The sequence below is a fragment of the Rhyacophila brunnea genome, unplaced genomic scaffold (assembly GCF_057557595.1).
Source record: "Rhyacophila brunnea isolate RB1 unplaced genomic scaffold, BYU_Rbru_1.0 scaffold_10, whole genome shotgun sequence".
NCBI classification, from domain to species: Eukaryota; Metazoa; Arthropoda; class Insecta; order Trichoptera; family Rhyacophilidae; genus Rhyacophila; species Rhyacophila brunnea.
The window spans coordinates 34,440,405-34,461,471 of record NW_028232752.1 but is presented as its reverse complement, the minus strand read 5'-3'; the positions used below and the strand labels follow the sequence as shown (position 1 = coordinate 34,461,471).

General features: G+C 30.0%; 2 protein-coding genes across 2 annotated transcripts in view; one reads left to right on the top strand and one right to left on the bottom strand.

Annotated features, from left to right (window-relative positions):
• The window catches only part of Ance-3 (angiotensin-converting enzyme Ance-3), a 244,654-nt gene that overhangs the window by 95,754 nt on the left and 127,833 nt on the right, over window positions 1-21,067 (bottom strand). The gene's annotated exons all lie outside the window — the stretch shown is intronic.
• LOC147079126 (uncharacterized) lies at window positions 668-11,881 on the top strand. Its single transcript, XM_085953550.1, has 2 exons — window positions 668-727; window positions 10,325-11,881. Exons 1-2 carry the CDS (start codon window positions 716-718, stop codon window positions 11,528-11,530), a joined length of 1,218 nt encoding a protein of 405 aa, XP_085809676.1. The 5' UTR covers window positions 668-715; the 3' UTR covers window positions 11,531-11,881.

Sequence of the window (21,067 nt, the reverse complement as noted above, 5' to 3'; positions counted from 1 at the left end):
AGTAATAATAATATGTTTGATATGACAATACTTTATACAATTCAAATTAATTATTACATTTATTTTTTACATAATTATGTAATTACTAAGATTATCATTTCATATGTTCATGTACAAAGTATGTACTTCAAGTTCACAGTATATACCTACTTATATTTTACTATCAGATTAGTCATAATATATTATATTACATTGTATTTACATAAGTATATGAGAATCTGTATAATCGATTAGGTATATTTCCTAAGCTACCAAGTCATTATTAAATTTCATAACAATAATGTAAAAGATCTTTTGAGTATTTTTTTAGAATAACTATGAAAAAAAATGATGTCGCATTAATGTTTAGTAATTTTATATGTTACCTAATTAAAAAAACAAATCCTTAATTACTTACCGCGCAATGAAGACACGTTACCAATATTAACATTATATATCAAATAATATTAAAATATCAACCGCAAAGTAGATATTGTTTATGATCACAAAGTGCACAGTGTCTGTTCGCGCGCTTTTTCGCGGCACAGCTGATCCGACGCCAGCGCCGCGGCGGTGACAGACGGAGGACGGCGGCGCTAAGTAGCTTACTCCTGCGGCCTCAACAATCCGTGGTAGCCCAGCGAAAGTGTGGACTCAGTATAAAAGGCAAGGCGGGCATCCGTACAGCATCCAGTTCACTCTCTGGACTTGCATCAGCTGATTCAAACCTAACAAGATGAAGACGACGGTGAGTGGTCCTCATATTGTTATCACTAACCTCCGCATATTGTGGGAAAATCATCGCTTCGGATAAGTTTGAAAAAAGTGCATTGATAAGGTTTCGAATTTGACCACGCGTTGATGTCTTCTAGTGAAAATAGTACTGTGACGTATGTTGTGCTTTTCACGAATTTTCCGTGAGATAGATAGCTACGTGTGTGATTATTTTTACGTGCAACGGCTTACGAACTATATTTACTATTATAATATAGATTTTATTCAAGGGTACCTATTTCAGTACTTACATAATATTTGAATTTTCTAACAAACGTGATAAACAATATTATATAGGCGCTAATAACAGATTAGTCATTATTTTGAAAATATAATTCAGATATACACATTATTCACAGCCATTGACAGCCATTTTAATATAATAGGAAATCGCTTTACTACATCTCCATTTAAATCATATATTTTTGGAAATATATTGATACATACGAACAATATTACTATATTTATTTAACATCATATATATTTTGAGGAACATACTGAGTAAACCTAATTGGTTTAACATAGTTTGAAAAAGTTAGATTAAAGTATTTTCTATTATTTTAAACAAAATAAAAATGTATCTTCATTAATGGTTGTCAAATAATAATGCATCCTTTATAATCATACCTGCCATAAAATATATACATATTTCATTTGATAAAACAGCTGATTATTTTTTTAATTTTGTGTTGTCAAGTAATTACTATTTCATGATTATTACTGTTATCGTAATTAAATATAATAATTCTACTTATAAATGTTGTCAGTTTATCATTATATGCCAAGGTTAGTGAATAGAGAATTATTATTAATTAAAAAGTTAACTAAGATCAAATTCATCACTGCTGGCAACATTTTTAACAACACATTATAAATGCATTTTAGTGTCAATAGGTTAAGCTTGATAGCAGATAATTAACTTTCAATATGTAAATTTAGCGATTTTCTTGTTTCTTTTAATGCACATTCAAATTAAAATTAAGATACCGTTAAGTATAATGCGTATCATGACCAACGTCCATTATTATGGAAACATTTATATGCCAAGTTGAAGACTAACATTTAAAAGTATAATTTGAATATCAAAATATTTAAAAATGCATTCCAAAATGTAAAGCGTCTTATATTGATATATAGTATAATGTTAAAACTGCATAATATACTGACCTAAACTTTCTAAAACTAATAAATGTAATACATTCATATAATCGTTTTATAAATCTTATATATTATCCAGAAATCATTAAATTTGGGACATTAATAAAGCATGGTTGGACAACAGTAGGTAATAATAAATTACATTATTCTCTGAGAAAAACTTTCTTATATCTTATTTTTTGCAATTATTGAATTAACATATTATATAAAACATGACTGATGATTTGAGACACAGAAACATGAATTTTGGGCGATATGAACAAGTTTTATGTAAATCAAAGAATGCAGCCTATTACTATAAAAAATAAACTATTATCATAATTTTGTACGAGTACCAATTTACAGCTGTATGTACGTACCAATAAAAAATTAGGCATTAAATCGATACGTCTAAAACAATGTATATAATAGACGTATGGCAAATATTTTAAACACATATAATTATGTTAGTTTTCGGCTTGTAATTAAATACAAGAAACGAACTGTCAAATCATATGTATTCACTGTCGCACGAATGATATGTCAATTAACTTAGTCCGACTAAAAAAGTCCACAAGGACGTTGCTCAATAACATTTTTTTGTTTGTTTATAAAAATCTGACGAAATGGTAAAATATAACTATTGTCAATTTTGGTAGCGTGCAAATAGAAGAAATTTACAGACATAGGAGATTTGGAAATATATAGTCATACTATAACACACATATTAAGAAACATGAATGCTTATGTACCTATACAAAACGTTTGGCCTATATATTATTATGTAGACATAAACAAAACATATACCATGGTAGACATAATAAATCCTTAAATTTTTTAAATACTTCACGTTATTCTTAAAGATTGTTATTAAAATCAAATGTACAATATTTGGACGACAAATAAATTTATGTATATTGGTACATACTGGATATATTTTTATGATTTACATAAATAGTTTAAAAAAATAAATAAAGATATAGAAATTGTAGTAAAAACGAATCCCCCCAGAAACCTCCATAGGGTTGAGGTTATTTTAATAGATTTTTTTTAAAGGAGTGGTTGTTAGCACAACCCATTATATCCTTGCACTGCATCAAAAACATGTTGACAAATTAATTAATGTATCGTTGTGTCCAACTGCGGGATCGAAACCGCGACCGATAGTGGCCTCGTTGGTAGAGTATAGTATTGACCTAAATATTATCATTATCTACATATTTCAAGTATATTACGATAAAAAATCTAATGAACTATAAAAGATGTTTATGTATAATATTAGCATATTACGTAAAAATTCGTTCAATAAAAATACAAAAATTGTATACACTATGTAAATTATGACTGTGATACATGAATATTAAATTTTTTTGAAGACACGCTATTCTATCATGAAAAATTACAACTAGAAAAATGTTGATTAATTATTAATTGATACTATAATTTACAGAATTTTTTTCGAAAAGAATATTGAACTCCAGCAATTGTAATATGAAAAAATATATTTCGTATTTTTTAATAAAAGTATACATTATTATTATTTTTATTGCCGTGTGGTTTTACTTAGTAAACGTCTAGTCCTCGTCAATGAAATCGTGCATGTGGGTTCGAATACCGTGGCTGGACAAAATCGTGCATTGTTCATGTTCAAATGGTTAATAATCATTATTTTGATAATCTATCTTTTAGTTTTATACATTTTCAAAACTAACTTTGTTCACTTAATTTAATACAACACTGCCAAAAAAATAATTTACCTTTATCATGGCTCACTAAATTTTTCCAAAAAATCTGCTTAATGTAATAAATATAATATATACATAGTTGTTTTATAAATCAACAAAAATATATGATGAATTATTAATGCATTTTTCAAGAAGAACAAGTTTTCTTGACATCAAAGAAAAAACGAACGATTGGGAAATAAATTTACATCTCCAGCTGCATTTTATAGCCGTATTTTTTACGTTAAATTCAATGAGAACATCAACGGAATGAGTTCAAATTTTAGTTACATTATAATGAGTACATAAAAGAACTAATTTTTAAACCGGTCTGAGAGTCAGTATTTAATTAAGCAAAACCAGTATCTATTAATATTTACGATGAAATTTACTAATAGCTATTTTTAAATAAGAGTAAAAGTGTGTGAAGATATTAGAATTTCAGAATTTAAAAAAAAAATTATAAACTATTTTTTCACAAGATAGCATGTTCAGTGAGAGAGTTTATTTTTATCATTAAGCGGTGTTTTTACTATAATATATTTATGTGACACTATTTTCATATAATTTTTACGCCATAAAACGACACCACAATATATTATTATGATTTAAAATAAATTAAAATTTTTGCTCTAATATTATAATTTTACGTGTGTATAAATAGTTGTTAGGTTTTTTCCCAACCTGTGTCTTTGCTTTGGATTAAACATACATGTAAATTTTGTTAGAGGAATGAGCTAAACGGTTTATTATACTGTGAATTATAGTAATTCTTGACATCATGGGAATGATTTAGTCTTATATATTTTTTATATTTAGTTATTATTTCAACATAACGTTGATTCTTAGATAACTAAATTTAAGCAGTTGTCATAATTTAGCAAATAAAATAACTGCGATTTTAATTTTGATCCGATTAAAAACATAATAAATCAATATTTCAAATAATATATAATATTTGTTTGTATAAATCCACAATGTAAAAAAAATGTGAGGATTTTTCTTCTAAAAGGTATGTTCCTGTGTTGGGTGAATATAATATTACATAGTTTACAGCATAGATTTGTGATATTTTTATTTATTGTGGTGTTTCTAATTTATGAGTGCATCTAATAATAAAGAGATGACATCGTACAATGGCTGTAAAAAAATGTAGTAAGCTTAGAATAAATTCAATAGTGTAGCACCCTTGGCAATAAAGATGATATTTTACACAGATACATAGAGATTAACAAGCCCAAGTCTAAATATGATTCAGAAATAGAAAATAATTTTTAGACTCTGACGTTGATATTACTGATGTTAATTTACATTATAATAATGTTGTGTGATTTTATGATAGTTTATTTTTATTTTATTAAAAAAAAAAAAGATACATCTTATAATATCTTAATCAAAATACGGAGGTTTCATATACCTATGTACACCAATACATGTTCACCAAAAAATATTAAAGTTTCTTAAATCAAGATAAACCAACAATTTATATTCATTTTCAATTCATCCGGAAAAAGATGTATCCTGGTCAAGTATCTATTGTTTAATAATTAAACTGCAAAGTCATCTTAGAATTATCGTAATTTTATTCAAAAGCGGGTTTAGAAAATACAAGTAAATTCTCACTCTCGTCCTCATTGAATGCAGATGTTAAATGAATGACCATTCTACTAAGTGCAAAGCTTGCTCATTAACAATTTTCCTACATATATATATATATAAATGCAATTTTGGAATAATGTTATCCGATTAATATGTACGAAAATATTATAGAAAGATTTCAAATTACCGGTGAAAAATATTAAACAATAGTAATTAAAATGTATAAACTACTTATACACTTATATTTTTCTTTAAATACGATCTAAAAAAATACGTATTATACTTAATAATGAAGCACATAATCTTGAATTGGCACAAAAATGAATGAAACATGCATCATTAACAAAAAGCAGAAATATCTTTAAAATTAAAGCAATTAACAATGATTTGACGTATTTTGCTTCATTAAATAATAAAGAAACCCTAATCATTACAATATAAATATTTATTTGCTAACCTTTTTTACGTGAAGATTCCTAACTCTAAGTATAAATGTGGGTCATTTATATTACATAATATTATAACTTATATTAATTTAAAATGTTCAATAAAATATTAATATTATTGTTTTTCTACTTAAATAACTCTCAAATTCATTTCATTTCAAATTAAAATTTAACTATAACAACAGTATCTATTTCAAATCTACTTTGTATGTACTAAACTAAGACTTGTGAATAGTATACTATTCAAAAGGCACTGTAGATCACGAAATATACAATAATTCAGTTGGACTCTGATCGCCGGTCAAAAGGTGATGCGCGAACAATGCCATAACCGGGTTATAATGAACTCGAATGCGTTTTGTAGGACAACCGGTAATCGGATGAAAGTGATAGTGGAATAAATTGTTACATAGGCTTAGGTAACACTTATTCTTGGATCAGTAGTACGAGTTGTATCAGATAATGCATTTATAGGATAAATTCAATCGTACTAGTATAATATCTTGACCGATGTAATGGTATAGTCACTGCTAGACTAGTTACTATATATTGTTAGGCCCAATATATAGAGCGGGTAAAAATAAAAAGTCGGTATCTTCATTTATGTATAGTGTCTCTTCTGTATATATATATAACTAAGTGAATGAACGGTCAATATTAGAAATAAATATTAACAATTAAATTGACGACTACGTTTATAGAAATATTTATACGAAACAAAGTGGTATGTTACATAAAAAAATCAGAGTACACTAATATTGACAGTTCTATTTTGTCAGTGGTAATTAATTTTAATTGATATCTTGTATAACTAGTTGGTATAAAAAAAGTAGTTTTATTTTTTTTTATGTGAAGTACCTTCCATACCTAATTTTATTCTTTTATTAGTTCAGATAAAAACATTGAATCGTAAAAAAGTATTTGTGTTAATACTGCCATTTTTTATAGTATTATCGCGATAATCCTTTGTTATAAAAATAAATACTGCAAAAACATTAAATACGTCAAGGTTTTCCAAAAGTTTGCTACATAAGGAAGTAATTTGAATAGCGATCAAGCAAAACCTTGGAAATTATCTTGTTAGAATTCTACTTATTGAACATTTTTATTCAAAAAATGTATCTCATAATGTGTGTCTCCTTATGTAAATATTTTACCCTAATCTAACCATATGTATTAATATTTTCATTAAACTTGATGGAATTTTAATACAAAAGTAATTTAAAGGTCAAAAGGGATCCGATTAAAGCTGTTTATTTTTAATGTAAAGCTATTGTTTATGTGGATAAAATTAAGTGAATTTTATTAAGAAAAATCATTTCATATACTTATCCTAAATGCAAATAGTAGTGTATCAATAAAATTTCCATGTTGCATTTAATAATAAAATATTTAATATAAATGTATTCAATATAATAACAATAAATGAATTTTGTATTGTTTTAAAAGATTTATTACAAAGTATATTGGCAAACATATTATTATATACCACTATGGTTCAGTAAATTATTGTAATACCTCGTATTTAATTCGGAATAAAAAAAATAAAACACGTGATTCAAATAATATGAATATAGATTAATTTTCTACTACAATATATTATAATGTGTAGTAGGTACTTACAAAGTAATCTATCAACCAAGTAGAATTTCAATTTATTCACTTTCTTTGGCGTGATGAAAGATTTGACTGATATGATTGTAAAACCGCCAGTAGGAGTCGTTTAGCATATAAATGTTCTGATAAACAATGATTTAAAATGGTCATTGACGTTTATCGTGGCTATTTTACATGCTACATGGCTTATTCAATTGAATTTTATCTGCCGGCTACCAACAAATGATTGATTTATCATTAGTTACCGCACATCAATACTGACAACACAACTTCCCAGGGTAATTCTTTCCTTTAAATAAAATTCGCATTGACTTTGGCTATTTAATTCGTTTTTATTCTAGCAAGATTAAATCTTTATCGTTATTTTTTGTAAAATATCCATTACAACATTAGCTAATTAAGCTTAAATCTTCACAATACATTGGTTAATATACTATTTGCCTTTTAAAAGGTTAACTCAAATATCATGACATTCATGGCACATATTCTTAACCTATCGCAATAGCTCTTTTAAGAAGTAATTGTCTATTACGTAATATAACGAAACTGACATTATATCAAATAATACACATTTGTGGGAAAACAAAGTTTTTAGCCGTGCGTTACGAAGTTATCATAATGCTACTCGAGGGCATTATTTAAAATACATACATGTGATGTACTGCATTGCATAGTTTATTATGTAGATACTAATAAAATACTACATATTATTATATCTATATATTTAAAACTACTGTGATACTGATAACGTTTTGTTGTATAAATCACAGTCATAATTATAAAATTTCATAAGAAACAAGTTTCATTAACTAAATATTATTTGCTATTGAGTCGCATAAAGCTATATTAAACTAATTCAAAAATATATGTTCAAGTGAGTTAGGTACCAGTAAATAAACAGATAAGAACATATATTGTTAAATAAAAATTAAATTAAATTCACATATTGTTGTCATCATATTAATATAAAATCGCTTTTTATAAAATTGCAATACATATTAAATAAATGCTGTTAAATATTAATAAATCATTGGTAATTAATAAAAATAAGTATAATAAAAACTGCGTGATATCTCAGAAGAACTTTAAATGATGTGTAAACATTCATTAGGTATTAAATTATTTTAAATTATTGTATCTCATAAGGATTTTTTATTACGATAGTGTTTTCTTTTCATGCTTGAGAATATATCTACCATTTTTTTAAATCAAATTAAATCAAAAATTAATTCAAGGCATTTACACAGTTTTACAATATAAAATTCGATTTGTTCTAAATCTTTTTTTATTATAGAGTATTAATTCCAAGCAAGTGCCATAATTTGTTTTACATTTTATACAAAATCATAATATAATGAAAAATTTAATAAATTATATAATTCGATGAAATCAGATATTACATGAATTATAGTCTTTCGATTTTAACAAGTCATACAATAATAAGACAGCACAAATTATCATACAATTCAATTAAAAAACAATAGACTATTATTCAACTGTAATGAATGGTCCAGTTAAAATAATTAACAGTTTAATACCGATTTTCAAGAAAGTAAGTGAAGTCATTCCCACACGATACAGTGCTAAGCGTGATAAGTAAAGGGACTGCACAATGTACATTCAGCAGCAAACTACTATTTAGCAATCGTTTGTTTCCCATTGCATCAGTTACGTAAGACAATGATAAATAATTGTACTTATATCTCGTCGGACGGAGACACAACTAACATCACGACTCTCAATTTTCCCCCACATTTCCATTATTATTCAACGGGTCGTGAGACTTTGCTCGCTTTACCGACCACACAAATCATTTTGCAATATCACAGAACTTGACACATAATAGCAATGTTAGTACTGTACTTGATCATTTTTATGATGGGCTACCTTTACAAATTATGTGTGTCAATGAGTAAATTCGTAGATATAGCATGTTCAGAATTATTATTATATATTTACTAATTTATCTATTTATACATAAATAAGTGGTTGGAAAATGCGCCATACAAATTATAAAATATACTGTAAATATTATATGTCCAAATAAGGCTAAGATATTGTCTCGTTCAAAAACATTATATTATATAAGTTTCGCGTTTAATAAATAAAAAAGCCTGTAAACTAATCATAGCATAGTAAATAGCGCTAACTTTACAGACGAACACTAAAAATTAATCACATATATTTTGTTTATCTGGCATGTATAAAAAAGTAATTGCAATTGAAAATAACTATTTAAAAAAATCATTTTTAATAGTATAAGTCTACTAATAATACTCTTATGACCAAACCTATTTTGATAGTTTTATTTTATCCTGTAATGATCAATTCTGATTCTTACATATTCTAAATGAATTTGAATTGCACTCTTTGGTGTGATCAAAATAATTTATTAACTTTATATACTTTTATACACTTAACATATTGTGACAGAGTAGTTATAAGTTTTCTCACCATGATATCGAACGTAGAGATATTGTACCAACTCAAGGTTGTGTTCGCAAACGTAATGTAAGAATTTATCCCAGTATTTTATTACACTATTTTTGCCGATACATGTCTACCTACTATTTATTATTAAATAGCATATTATTATATAAAAAATTAATAATTTTATCTGAAATTATTACCAAATTAATTTGAAAGGAGTGAAATATTTTTTTTTCAAAAGTGCTATTATGCCTTCCAGAGTATTATAATAAAAACTTGTCATTTAATTCGGCGTCGAAGTTAACGGAAAAAAATATTTGTGTTAATATGCGTAAATTAGGTACAAATCGAAAATTAATTTAGTCAAAGAATTTGATCATTAGGTATCTCATTATTAATGTACATAATATTAGAATAAAATTAATTTATTTGTAATTACATTTTTCAATTACAGGGTAAATAAGCTAAAAAAATCTACCAAAAATGCAATACACACGATCATGTGTGAATAAGGCTTGGAAGATGTTTAGTGTTGATATAACCGTTACCGTTAATATTCAAATAGCTCTTATCAATGATTATTTTCGTTTGCCTAATGAAATGTTTTTTTGTTGACAGATATTTTTGGGCTTCTTGCTTCTGGCCGTAGCAGCGGCTGAAGACAAGAGTTCTAGCAGTAAAAAAGCAGAGCCACTCGAAAAAAAATTGGACAAGCGTGGTCTGCTGAATTTAGGCTACGGCTACGGAATTAGTGGATTGGACGTAGGATACCTTGGAAACCAAGGAATTGCCCTAAATAACGGACACCAAGCATATAGTGGATACACCAATGGATACAATGCTGTATACAACGGTGGACACAATGGTGGATACGACCAAGGTGGATACGTGCAAGGTGGATTAGTCCAAGGCGGATTAGTCCAAGGTGGATTAGTCCAAGGTGGATTAGTTCAAGGTGGATATATCCAAGGTGGTATTGAAAAAACCATCACTATTGTGAAACAAGTTCCAGTACCATACGCTGTCGAAAAACGAGTACCTTACGAAGTAGCCAAACCATACCCAGTTCAAGTTCAGGTACCAGTACCCCAACCCTATGAAGTTATTAAACACGTCCCATATGCAGTCAAAGAATACGTCAAAGTTCCAGTTCATGTACCACAACCTTACCCAGTTGAAAAGAAAGTTCCATATGCTGTGCACGTTCCAGTCGATAGGCCATACCCCGTCAAGGTATACGTACCACAACCATACGCAGTAGAGAAACAAGTCCCAGTAGAAGTTAGGGTACCTGTCCCACAACCCTATCCAGTTGAAAAACGCGTACCATACCCAGTCGAAGTTAAAGTAAATGTTCCCCAACCGTACCCTGTTATCAAACACGTACCCTATGAAGTCAAAGTACCCGTCGATCGCCCATATCCCGTCCATGTACCCCAACCGTATCCTGTAGAGAAACAAGTCCCAGTACCTTATGCAGTAGAGAAACGAGTCCCATACCCAGTACAAGTGCCTGTTGACAGGCCGTACCCAGTTTCTGTACCTAAACCTTATGCTGTCCCAGTTAAGGTATCCGTACCTGTACCCTACGCAGTCTACAAACATATCCCATACCCAGTCGAAAAGCCAGTACCGTATGAGGTTAAAGTACCAGTCGACAGACCATACCCCGTCCATGTAGATAGGCCTTACCCAGTCACGGTCGAAAGGCCATATCCAGTCGCAATTAAGGTACCAGTCGCCGTCCATAATGCCTACTCAGGTTATGGTACTTCCTACAGCCAATACAGTGGCTTGGGAGGAGGCTATAGCTACGCCCACTAATAATAACCACCAAATCTGATAAACTTCATACAAAACTTTTCACCATTATCAATGGTGATTGTGTAATAATTTATAAGGGCATTTATGATAAAACTTGCGGGAGAATGTTAACAAAAATCATATTGTAAATAATAATATTTAGCTCTTGGAATTTCTTCTGTGAGGAAACGGTAGAGTTTTTCGTTTCATGACAATATAAAATGAATTTTCACGGTATCCAATATATGGAATGGCTCAAACTATAATACTAACGTTGTCAAACATCATTTTTTTGTATATTTATACTTGTGGAACTTGTTCATCTCATTATATTTAACCTGTAATGAATAAAAGTACTTTTGTATGAAACGAAGAAATGTTTTAATTTACTTTTTAATCTATTTACCCATACTATATATTTTGTGTACATAATAAATTAAACTAAAAAAATATACTTCATACTACAAGTTATAAATATAATTAATATTTTAAAATATTAATTACAATAATTATTATACTGCAGTAGTGGCTCTCACAAACACGTGTATTAAAGTTAAATAAAAATAATTGCACATTCTTTATGAGAGATGTTAAAATGTTTATTTCGTAAATTATATTTTATTTAAGAGTTATCACTTAAATATTTAAAAAAAACAAAGTTTTTCGTTAAATATATCATATTTGAGTTATTTACATTGGAAGCTATTTTGGGCTATAAACTCATCTGCAGAACGACAATAAGTTAACACTTATCTTCAACAATAAGATCACGCTGTAAAAGTAATCTTATTGTCATCTTTAAGCCCGAAAGAGCAGTAAACATAAATAATTCGAATACTATAGTTAATCATTTTTACAAACCATTATAATGCAATTCTACAACGTAAATTCAAATTCAACTAATCTACTGTTTAAAATTATTTGTTAAAGTTGGGAGAATGTTGTGTTCAATACATATATCGTAGATTCAGTGGCAATTTTCTTTAACATAGATGATGCAGTCGAGTCAGATGAGTTAAAAGGGGGCTTCGAAACAGCTCAAACCAGTCATACATTTATTCAATTTTACCAAAATTAAAAAAAAACGCGTGGCTTTATGTCACAAGTTGGGTATAAAATATTACCCTCTCTACGACAAACAGCAAAAACACAATATATAAAATAAACGAATACGCACTTGTCTACAAAAATAAAATACTAATATTATTATATGTAATCACAGTCATTTGCAATATTAATTATGTTTAGTTATAACACGTTAATATTGGTAGTTGAAATTGATGGTGCTTATTTAATTTTTTATCGCATGGGACCTCAAAATCAATCTTTGGCCAGGAATCCACGTATCAAAGCACGCCACTGGGTAGAGTGAGGATATGTACTGATATCTACTTATCTGAATATAATAGAAAATTTACATACACTGGACTGAATTGTATCTTAAAAACTTTGCAAATCTTTTTGTAAAATAAGACCATTGATACGTGAAAACAATAGATGCAAACCAAATACAGTGTTGCAAAATATTTTCCCCATATAAGTGGAAAAACAATGTCGAGTTGTTTCGGAAAAGATAATTCGACATTGAAACACATGTTCAGCGGCCGTAAGTTATGTGCTTATCCACGCGTGCACAATGAAAAACAATATTATTTTTTTTTATTAACAAAGAAGTGCCACGAAAAAATAATTAACCAAAGATGCATACGTGATGCAAGCACAAATGACTGGTTACACTAATACATTATAATATTATGTTAAACTGTCGACACCATTATCTATAATATTATATACATATTTCCGTTTTGTACGTAAAATTTTACAAAAACCACTGGACTTATTTCAGCGTTTTTTAATGAAACTGCTACATGCTAAGATATTCAAATTTTATTTATTTTTTTCATATAGTAAACATTACAAATAATTAATTTACGACGTTTACAACATGACATTTAGAAACAAAGAAATATTATTAAAACGGTATTATATAAAAAAAAATAGATCAGTATTAAGTTATTAAACAGTAGAAAAGTGTAAATACACAAAAATATAAATTCGATACAAGGAAGTACACCGAATGAGCTAAGCAGACCCTATTTTAAGAATTTATAAAACAACATCCACCTATACTCATCCTCTCGTAGGTGGAATATATTAACATCCGAAGCGATTTTGTTGAACAACATTGGTAATTAAAAATTGACATAGCATTGGTAATTAAAAATGCTATGTTTTTGTTGTTTGCTGACGACTTGAAACTCTTCATGGAAGTTATCACCTTGGACAATTGTCGTCAACTCCAACTTGATATAGATAATATATTAGATTAGGGCAGGCGTAAGAAACTGGACTTCAATGTTGATAAATGCAATGTTTTATCGTTTACTAAAGCCTCACGAGTATTATTTTTCCAGTACTCAATGCATGGCAGAGTTTTCTCGCAAATATCATATGTAAGAGATCTTGGAATTACGTTTGACGGTAAACTGACGTTTAGTGGTCATATAGATACCATTTGTAAAAAGGCGCTAAAGATGTTGGGCTTTGTCTTGCGTACTTCCCAGGTCTTTTCGGATGTTACGGTACTAAAAATTCTCTATAACTTCTTAGTTAGAAGCAGACTTGAGAGTGGGTCTATCGTTTGGGCCCCGCATCAGTTGAAGTACGGCCTTATGGTGGAGAGTCCTAAAGAATTTTTTAAGACTCCTTACTTTCGGCTGTATGGATATTATCCGTAGCTCTTAGGGATGCTTACATACTGTAGCTTAAAATTTAGAAGGGATCTTTATTTAGCCACATATTTTAAGTCGAAAAAAATATGTGGCTAAATATTAATATCTTCTAGCATTTGTGGAAAACGTATCAGATTTATCATATTCAAACCTAAAAAGATCATTTGGGCCTCCACAGGGTGGAGGTTGTTAAACCAGATTTGTGTTTTTACGAGAAAATGATGTTAGTCACTTGTTCATCCTATTATGTCCATACTCTGGATCCAAATACACATTGAATAAAATGAACATGTGAGATTTTTTTAGACCTATGATTCAAACCCGGGACCAATGAAATTATAAGCTGACAAACTCAAGCTACAGCAAACTACGAAGATATCTACATTTGGACACGTATTTTTTTCCGACTTTTGGTGTAAATGCGAACTCCGCTACTCTCGGTAGTATTGATTTGTCGGTAGTAGTATTCTGATAATTATCTTAGAAATTAATTAGTTGTTGTTTTTCCAAGGTACAGACCTAACCTGTCATTGGTTGTATACGGTCTTCAGAAGGGATCGAGACTCCGGAACAGGCCACCGGCAGGGTGGAGGCTGTCTTTTGGGAGTTAGAAATATGGAAGGGTTACGGGCCGAACGTTTTCATGTTTTGGAGACTCTTAGTCGGCTCGCACATTGGAACTCGTCTCGCCTAAAAACGCATCGAATACGTCGATGTGACGTCATCGTAAACCAAGAAACAAACGTTATTAAATGGACCTTCGCACATTGGCCGTTGCAACTGCGACGCGAGACGATCCGCTGATGCAACATGTCGAATTTCGAACAGCCTGCATTTCGTATCTAAAAAAAGACGACTCCGCGCAAGCGCACAGCTGGCGGCCATCGGTCATTTCTGTCTTTGTCTCTGTCTACAATGTCATTGCTCGCTCACGCCGCCGCGTTTGACGTTTGTTCATACAATCAACACAATAAAAATGGCAGACGAGAGACTTCTCTTTTTTCGTGTTTGACGTTTGCCGCTGGGCACATGTGCGAGGATGTACGATGCAACCAGGGAACTCAGAAATATTCTTATATATTCTATATATATTTTCTTTTCTGTGGATGCAACATTCGTCGAAAGTCTTAGAACTTTTGATTTATGGCCGTTAGGTACACAAGGCGAATTGTGATGTGCGAGCCGGCTTAATGAGGACCTTTGGGTAAAACTAACCTGTAACGGAGTGACCACGTATGTTTGTGTCGTGTATTTTCCTCCAGCGAGTGAATTGGAGATGTTTAAACTATTTGTTGAGAAAATGTTGTCTAGCGACATCTTAATTAGGGATAGAAGGATTATTGTAATGGGAGATTTTAACCTGAATTCAGCGCGCAGCAGTGAAAGGGTCAAGAGCGAACTCGAATTTCTGTGTGCTGTTTTTGAATTTTCCCAGTACAATGATGTTCCTAACTCTGCTAATGGGTTTCTAGACAGGATTTTTAGCAACGTTAAAATATCGATTTCGCGAATACCATCTGTAAGGGATCTTGGCATTACGTTTGACAGTAAGCTGTCATTTAGTGGTCATATAGCTATCATTTGTAAAAAGGCGCTACAAATGTTGGGCTTCGTCTTGCGTACTTCCCGGGTCTTTTCGGATGTTACTGTATTAAAAATTCTTTATAATTCCTTAGTGAGAAGCCGGCTTGAGAGTGGGTCGATTGTTTGGGCCCCGCATCAGTTGAAATATGACCTTATGGTGGAGCGAGTTCAAAAGAAATTTTTGAGACTTCTTTATTTGAGGTTATATGGATACTATCCGTGGCTTTATCCAACTGACTTTCTCTTAGGTATGCTTACATACTGTAGTTTAAGTGCTAGAAGATATCAATATTTGGCCACGTATTTTTTTCGACTAAAACTTGGTGTGAATGAGAACTCTGCCATTCTTGGTAATATTGACTTGTGTGTCCCTGATAACTATCTTAGAAATCGGGAGCATCAGTTGTTTGTTCTCCCGAGGAGCAAAACTAACCTGCCATTGGTGATGCCAATTGGGAGAGCAATAACTCTGTTCAACCAAATTGCTTCGGATGTTGATATATTCCATCTACGTGAGAATGAGTATAGGTGGACGTTATTTTATAAATTCTTAAAATAGGGTCTGCTTAACTCATCCGGTGTACTTCCTTGTACCTATATACTTCATATTTTTTGTATTTACACATTTATACTATAGAATAACTTAATATTGCATAATTACAATATTACATATTACTTTTTTAATAATATTTATTTGTCTCTAAATGTCATGTTGTGAACGTCTTAAACTTATAATTTGTAATGTCCACAATATGTAAAATAAATTAAAATTGAAAAAAATTGAAATTGGTAATGACCATTGGGCGGGAAATAGCTTTGTTCAACCAAATCACTTCGGATATTGATAAATTGTGCCTATGTGAGATAAGTTTAAGTGAATATTGTTTTATAAATTCTGTAGATCATTTTGCGTACATTCTTGTACTTCATAATTTTTGTATTTACTTTTTTTATATGTACGTAAAGTTAAATAAACAATTAAATTACCAAAGTCTAAACTTGTGAGCACGGTGACTATAGTACCCCTTGGCTATGGGTTATTATCCCTTCGCTTCCTTGTGACATGACATAGCTCAATGGATTCTGTCATTATGAATAATCATCAATTTATTTGTGGCGATGCTAGAAGAGCGATCTACGCGCAAATAATAAGATATGAAAAATACGTTGGAAATCTTGCTGGACCGAGGGAAATGGCGCAACATTCTAATTTTCAGCTTAAGACTGAGCGTAGTGAATTGATATGTAAAGTCTGTATTCTATAAGCTGGTGTTCACGTCACGTTATTTGCGAACGGAAAGCATTGTGCCATCGGGTTTGACTGTTGCAAGTTTTCAATGGGAGGGAACGAGAGGGAATGCAGTGCTGCATGCTGAAGCGGGGGGGTAAACCGCATGCCAGCTTATAGAAGACAGACTCTAGGTATATACTTCATAACTTTGCACTCCGGCTCTAGGATGAAAGTTTTTTTTAATCATAATATGTTATCTATTTATTTATTTATTACTACTAATTATTATATGTGAGGTAATCAGGCATAGATACATATCAGTATAGTAAAAAGTGCAAAGTTGTAAAACGTATACTCTGATAATGGTACATATTTATAAATGCGTTCTTCATCTGTCTCGCGTAACGGTAGTAATAAACAGAAAGGGGGTTTTTTTAATATTTACGCAACAATTATATTATTATGCTGAAAATCATCATAACATAACTTACGAGTATTATCTAGTTATCAAAAATGCTATAGAATTTATTGCATTCATATTTTATTTTTATGATACACCTAGACTTTTAAAATATGCAAAATAATACAAATTTAAATATTATAATTTAATATCATAATATTTTATTGACATATTCGACATTTAAAATTATTAAAAATGTAATTCATAAAATTGAATAAAAATTAATAATAAAGCATCCCCTTAAAAATATATATAATTATTACTAGTTGGGTATTAAATTATTTTATAAATACTATAATTTATTATCTGTCAGTCAAAGTAGAAAATAAATATTGAAAATTGGTGAGACAATATTATTGCAGAGAATCCGTTAATAGAGAGACCATCTATCCGTAGATCTACGAAGTTGTGTATTTGCGATTGTTTCAATTCTGAATTGGAAATAATTAAAAAAAAGAAGCGTTAGTGCAAATCTATGAAGATAGGAGCGCTTTATCTAATTAATTAATTAATTACGAAAAAATGTATGAATTAAGCACTCTTTTAGATTAGATCTGATAAATATAACATAATATATACTGTGGCTCTATATCAAAACAGGTTACCTCCGTTGAATGTATATAAACATTAATTGAATAAAAAAGCTTACCTTCCTGATTAAAAAAAACTTTACTGTTTTTGCCGGTATGCTATTGATAGAAATGAATATCTACTTGATGAAATCTTCAAAGAGATTATGACTCTGGGTAGTTCAGAATTTGGAAAAAGGTGGCCCATTTCCCTGTGTATTATGCTGGGTTTAGTGAGTATCTATATATCTTTCTGTAATACACAATATTTAAAATTATTATGGTATGGATATTTATTGTGAAGCAAATTGTAAAATATTTAAGGTATAGTAAATAGGAAAGAGTTATTGTTAGTTGTTAAAAGTTCTAACGCCCTGGATACATGTGTATGAAATAAGAATACACATGTGGCTTTTATACTGTCTTAACCTATTATGAACAAAGCTTAACGATCTCGGATTTTAGGGGTACATTAATACGACCGTGTCACACATACTCGACTTCATGAGACCCTTCAGTCGTTAGCGATGAATGTGATAACAAAAAGGCTCATAACGCAGCCTGGAAATATTCCCTGGATGTCAAATGACTACAAAACACTGTCATGAGTAACCTTGTTCTATCTTACGATAGTGCTACAAAAACTATCTATGTGCTGCATGTCTGATATGTCAAAAATATGGAATTACTGCGGCATGGCGGGAAATGGTGCGACCTTGTGTCTGTCTTATGCTTCGAGTAAGTAAATGTACATATATTAGAATAAAACACTAAATTCATATCCACAAACGTTATATAGGTATCATAAAATGTAATTGGGCTGGACACATAGCTCAAAGAAGGGGCAATCGCTGGATAGTTATGCAGTGATACCCAAGAGGTACAAAACTTCCGCAAGGTAAACCTAGAGGCTGCTGGATCGATGAAATGGTTAAGTTCTGCGGAAATACGTGGCAACACAACGCATAGAACCAAAAGAAGTAGAATCAACTTGGAGAGGCCTTCATTCAGCAGTAGATAGATTCAAGCTGATGATTATATATGTATTAGTACAATAACAATAGAATGTTAAAGTAAATTTGAATGGAAATAATGTTATAGGTTTGCACTTACAGTGAATATATTATTTTCGTCAAAATAAATCAGTTTTAAATTAATAAAAAAAAATATTTCATTTCGTTGAAATGTTTTGATAGTACAAGAGAAAGTACTTTTACATTATTATACGGATAATAGATATGTATGTAAATTAGGAACAAATTCCTTTTTTTAATGTGATAACTTAAAGTCATGCAATTGTTTTTTATTATGTAACCAATGCATGTACTACTTTAAATTTACATGCATACTTACTTGGTAGCATAAAAAATAGCTCATAATTTGTTATTATATTGAGCGGCATTTTTTAACGTAATTCTCTCTAGTATCGCAACGTGCAAATCCAATCGTATCAGAATGTTATCACAAAAAAACTTCCGAATTTTGTAGCGTAGATTAGTTTTTATACATTGAAACAACATATACTGAAAGAAACATTGCTGCGATTATTGAAATAAGTGATAAATTTTATTGTAAAAAATAAACTAGTTAATTTGCTATTGAAGTGAGTTTAGTTTAGAGTTTAAAAAAAAATATAGTCCCATTCCCCCAAAAAATAAATAGATTAAAAACCTAAAAATGCATACACTACTTGTATATTCTAACTAATATGGTTTTCAATTGAATCATTTACCACAGACAGAAATATTCTAAAGGCATGTAAATATATTAAATCTGGGAATCAATAATAAAATAAGTTAATCCGGATACTGTATTATAAACTTTCTGTTATTGTATTATTGTAAAATTGTGATTAAAAATGAATTTCGTATCTTTTTATAAGAAAACTATAATATTATAATCATATTCTTCTTTCTTCTTCTTTTGTCGACCATGTCCGATCCTAATAGGATCATATGGGCCCTCACAGAGTAGATGTTTGTATTAATCTAATTTTTATTATCAGAGCCTTGATAATTGTGTAAAAATCGAAATAGATATCGATCAAAATACCGATTTTGTGAATTTTAATAATACCTATATTAGGTACATTGTTGTAAAATGATTTTCTAATAAGTAAATACTATCTCAACATTTAATAATGTTACTGAAAGTTAACATCAAACAAACCAAATATCTTCAGAATATTATAACACTTCTTAAATGAGTTACATAGTTTATTATTTTAATGTTATATTATTATTATATTAGTCTTATTCGTTAAATAAAAGAAATCGATTGTTAGTTTATACTGTACATTAAAAAGAATTGACTGCCAACATTTAACAAAAATATAGAGGCATAGTGAAAATAAGTAATATTGCTAAACCAGCGTTGTAAAAAGGTTAAGTTTACTATTACAACTGTTTCGCACTGTCACACCCCAGCGTTTTGGCATAGGGCAATCAAAAAGGGCCAATTCTCTCGGTCCATCGTCAATCCTTACGTCTCCCGCCATGTCAGATATTAAAAAAAAAACTTGCACATGACTTAATCTGATATGGATGTATGAAACCAAAATTTTGATCTTTAATATTTAATTTGTGCAAAACAGTTTTTATATTTAGCAATAAAAATGTAGACTGCGGAGATTTTTAATTCATTGAGTCTTGCATAATGGAAGAATTTGTAGTTAGAGAAATATTTAAAACTAGTAAATTCTAATTTAAATAATAATGTGTGTTCATAAAGGAATCTTGACATGAAATGTCATAGTTTTATCGCAGTATACAGAATAAATGCTTTTTCGATTACAATAATATGTCGCCGCAATACGATGCAAAGTGCGTTGAAGCGTTTACGCAACCAAGTAATAATGCAGGCAATCATTTCAAAAGAGCTCACTAGGTATAATTAAGAATCTTACTATAACTTTACGGTATCACAATGGCTGTATTGCCTGGTTGAAAAGTAATACAATCACATCGTCGCATAACTAAACAC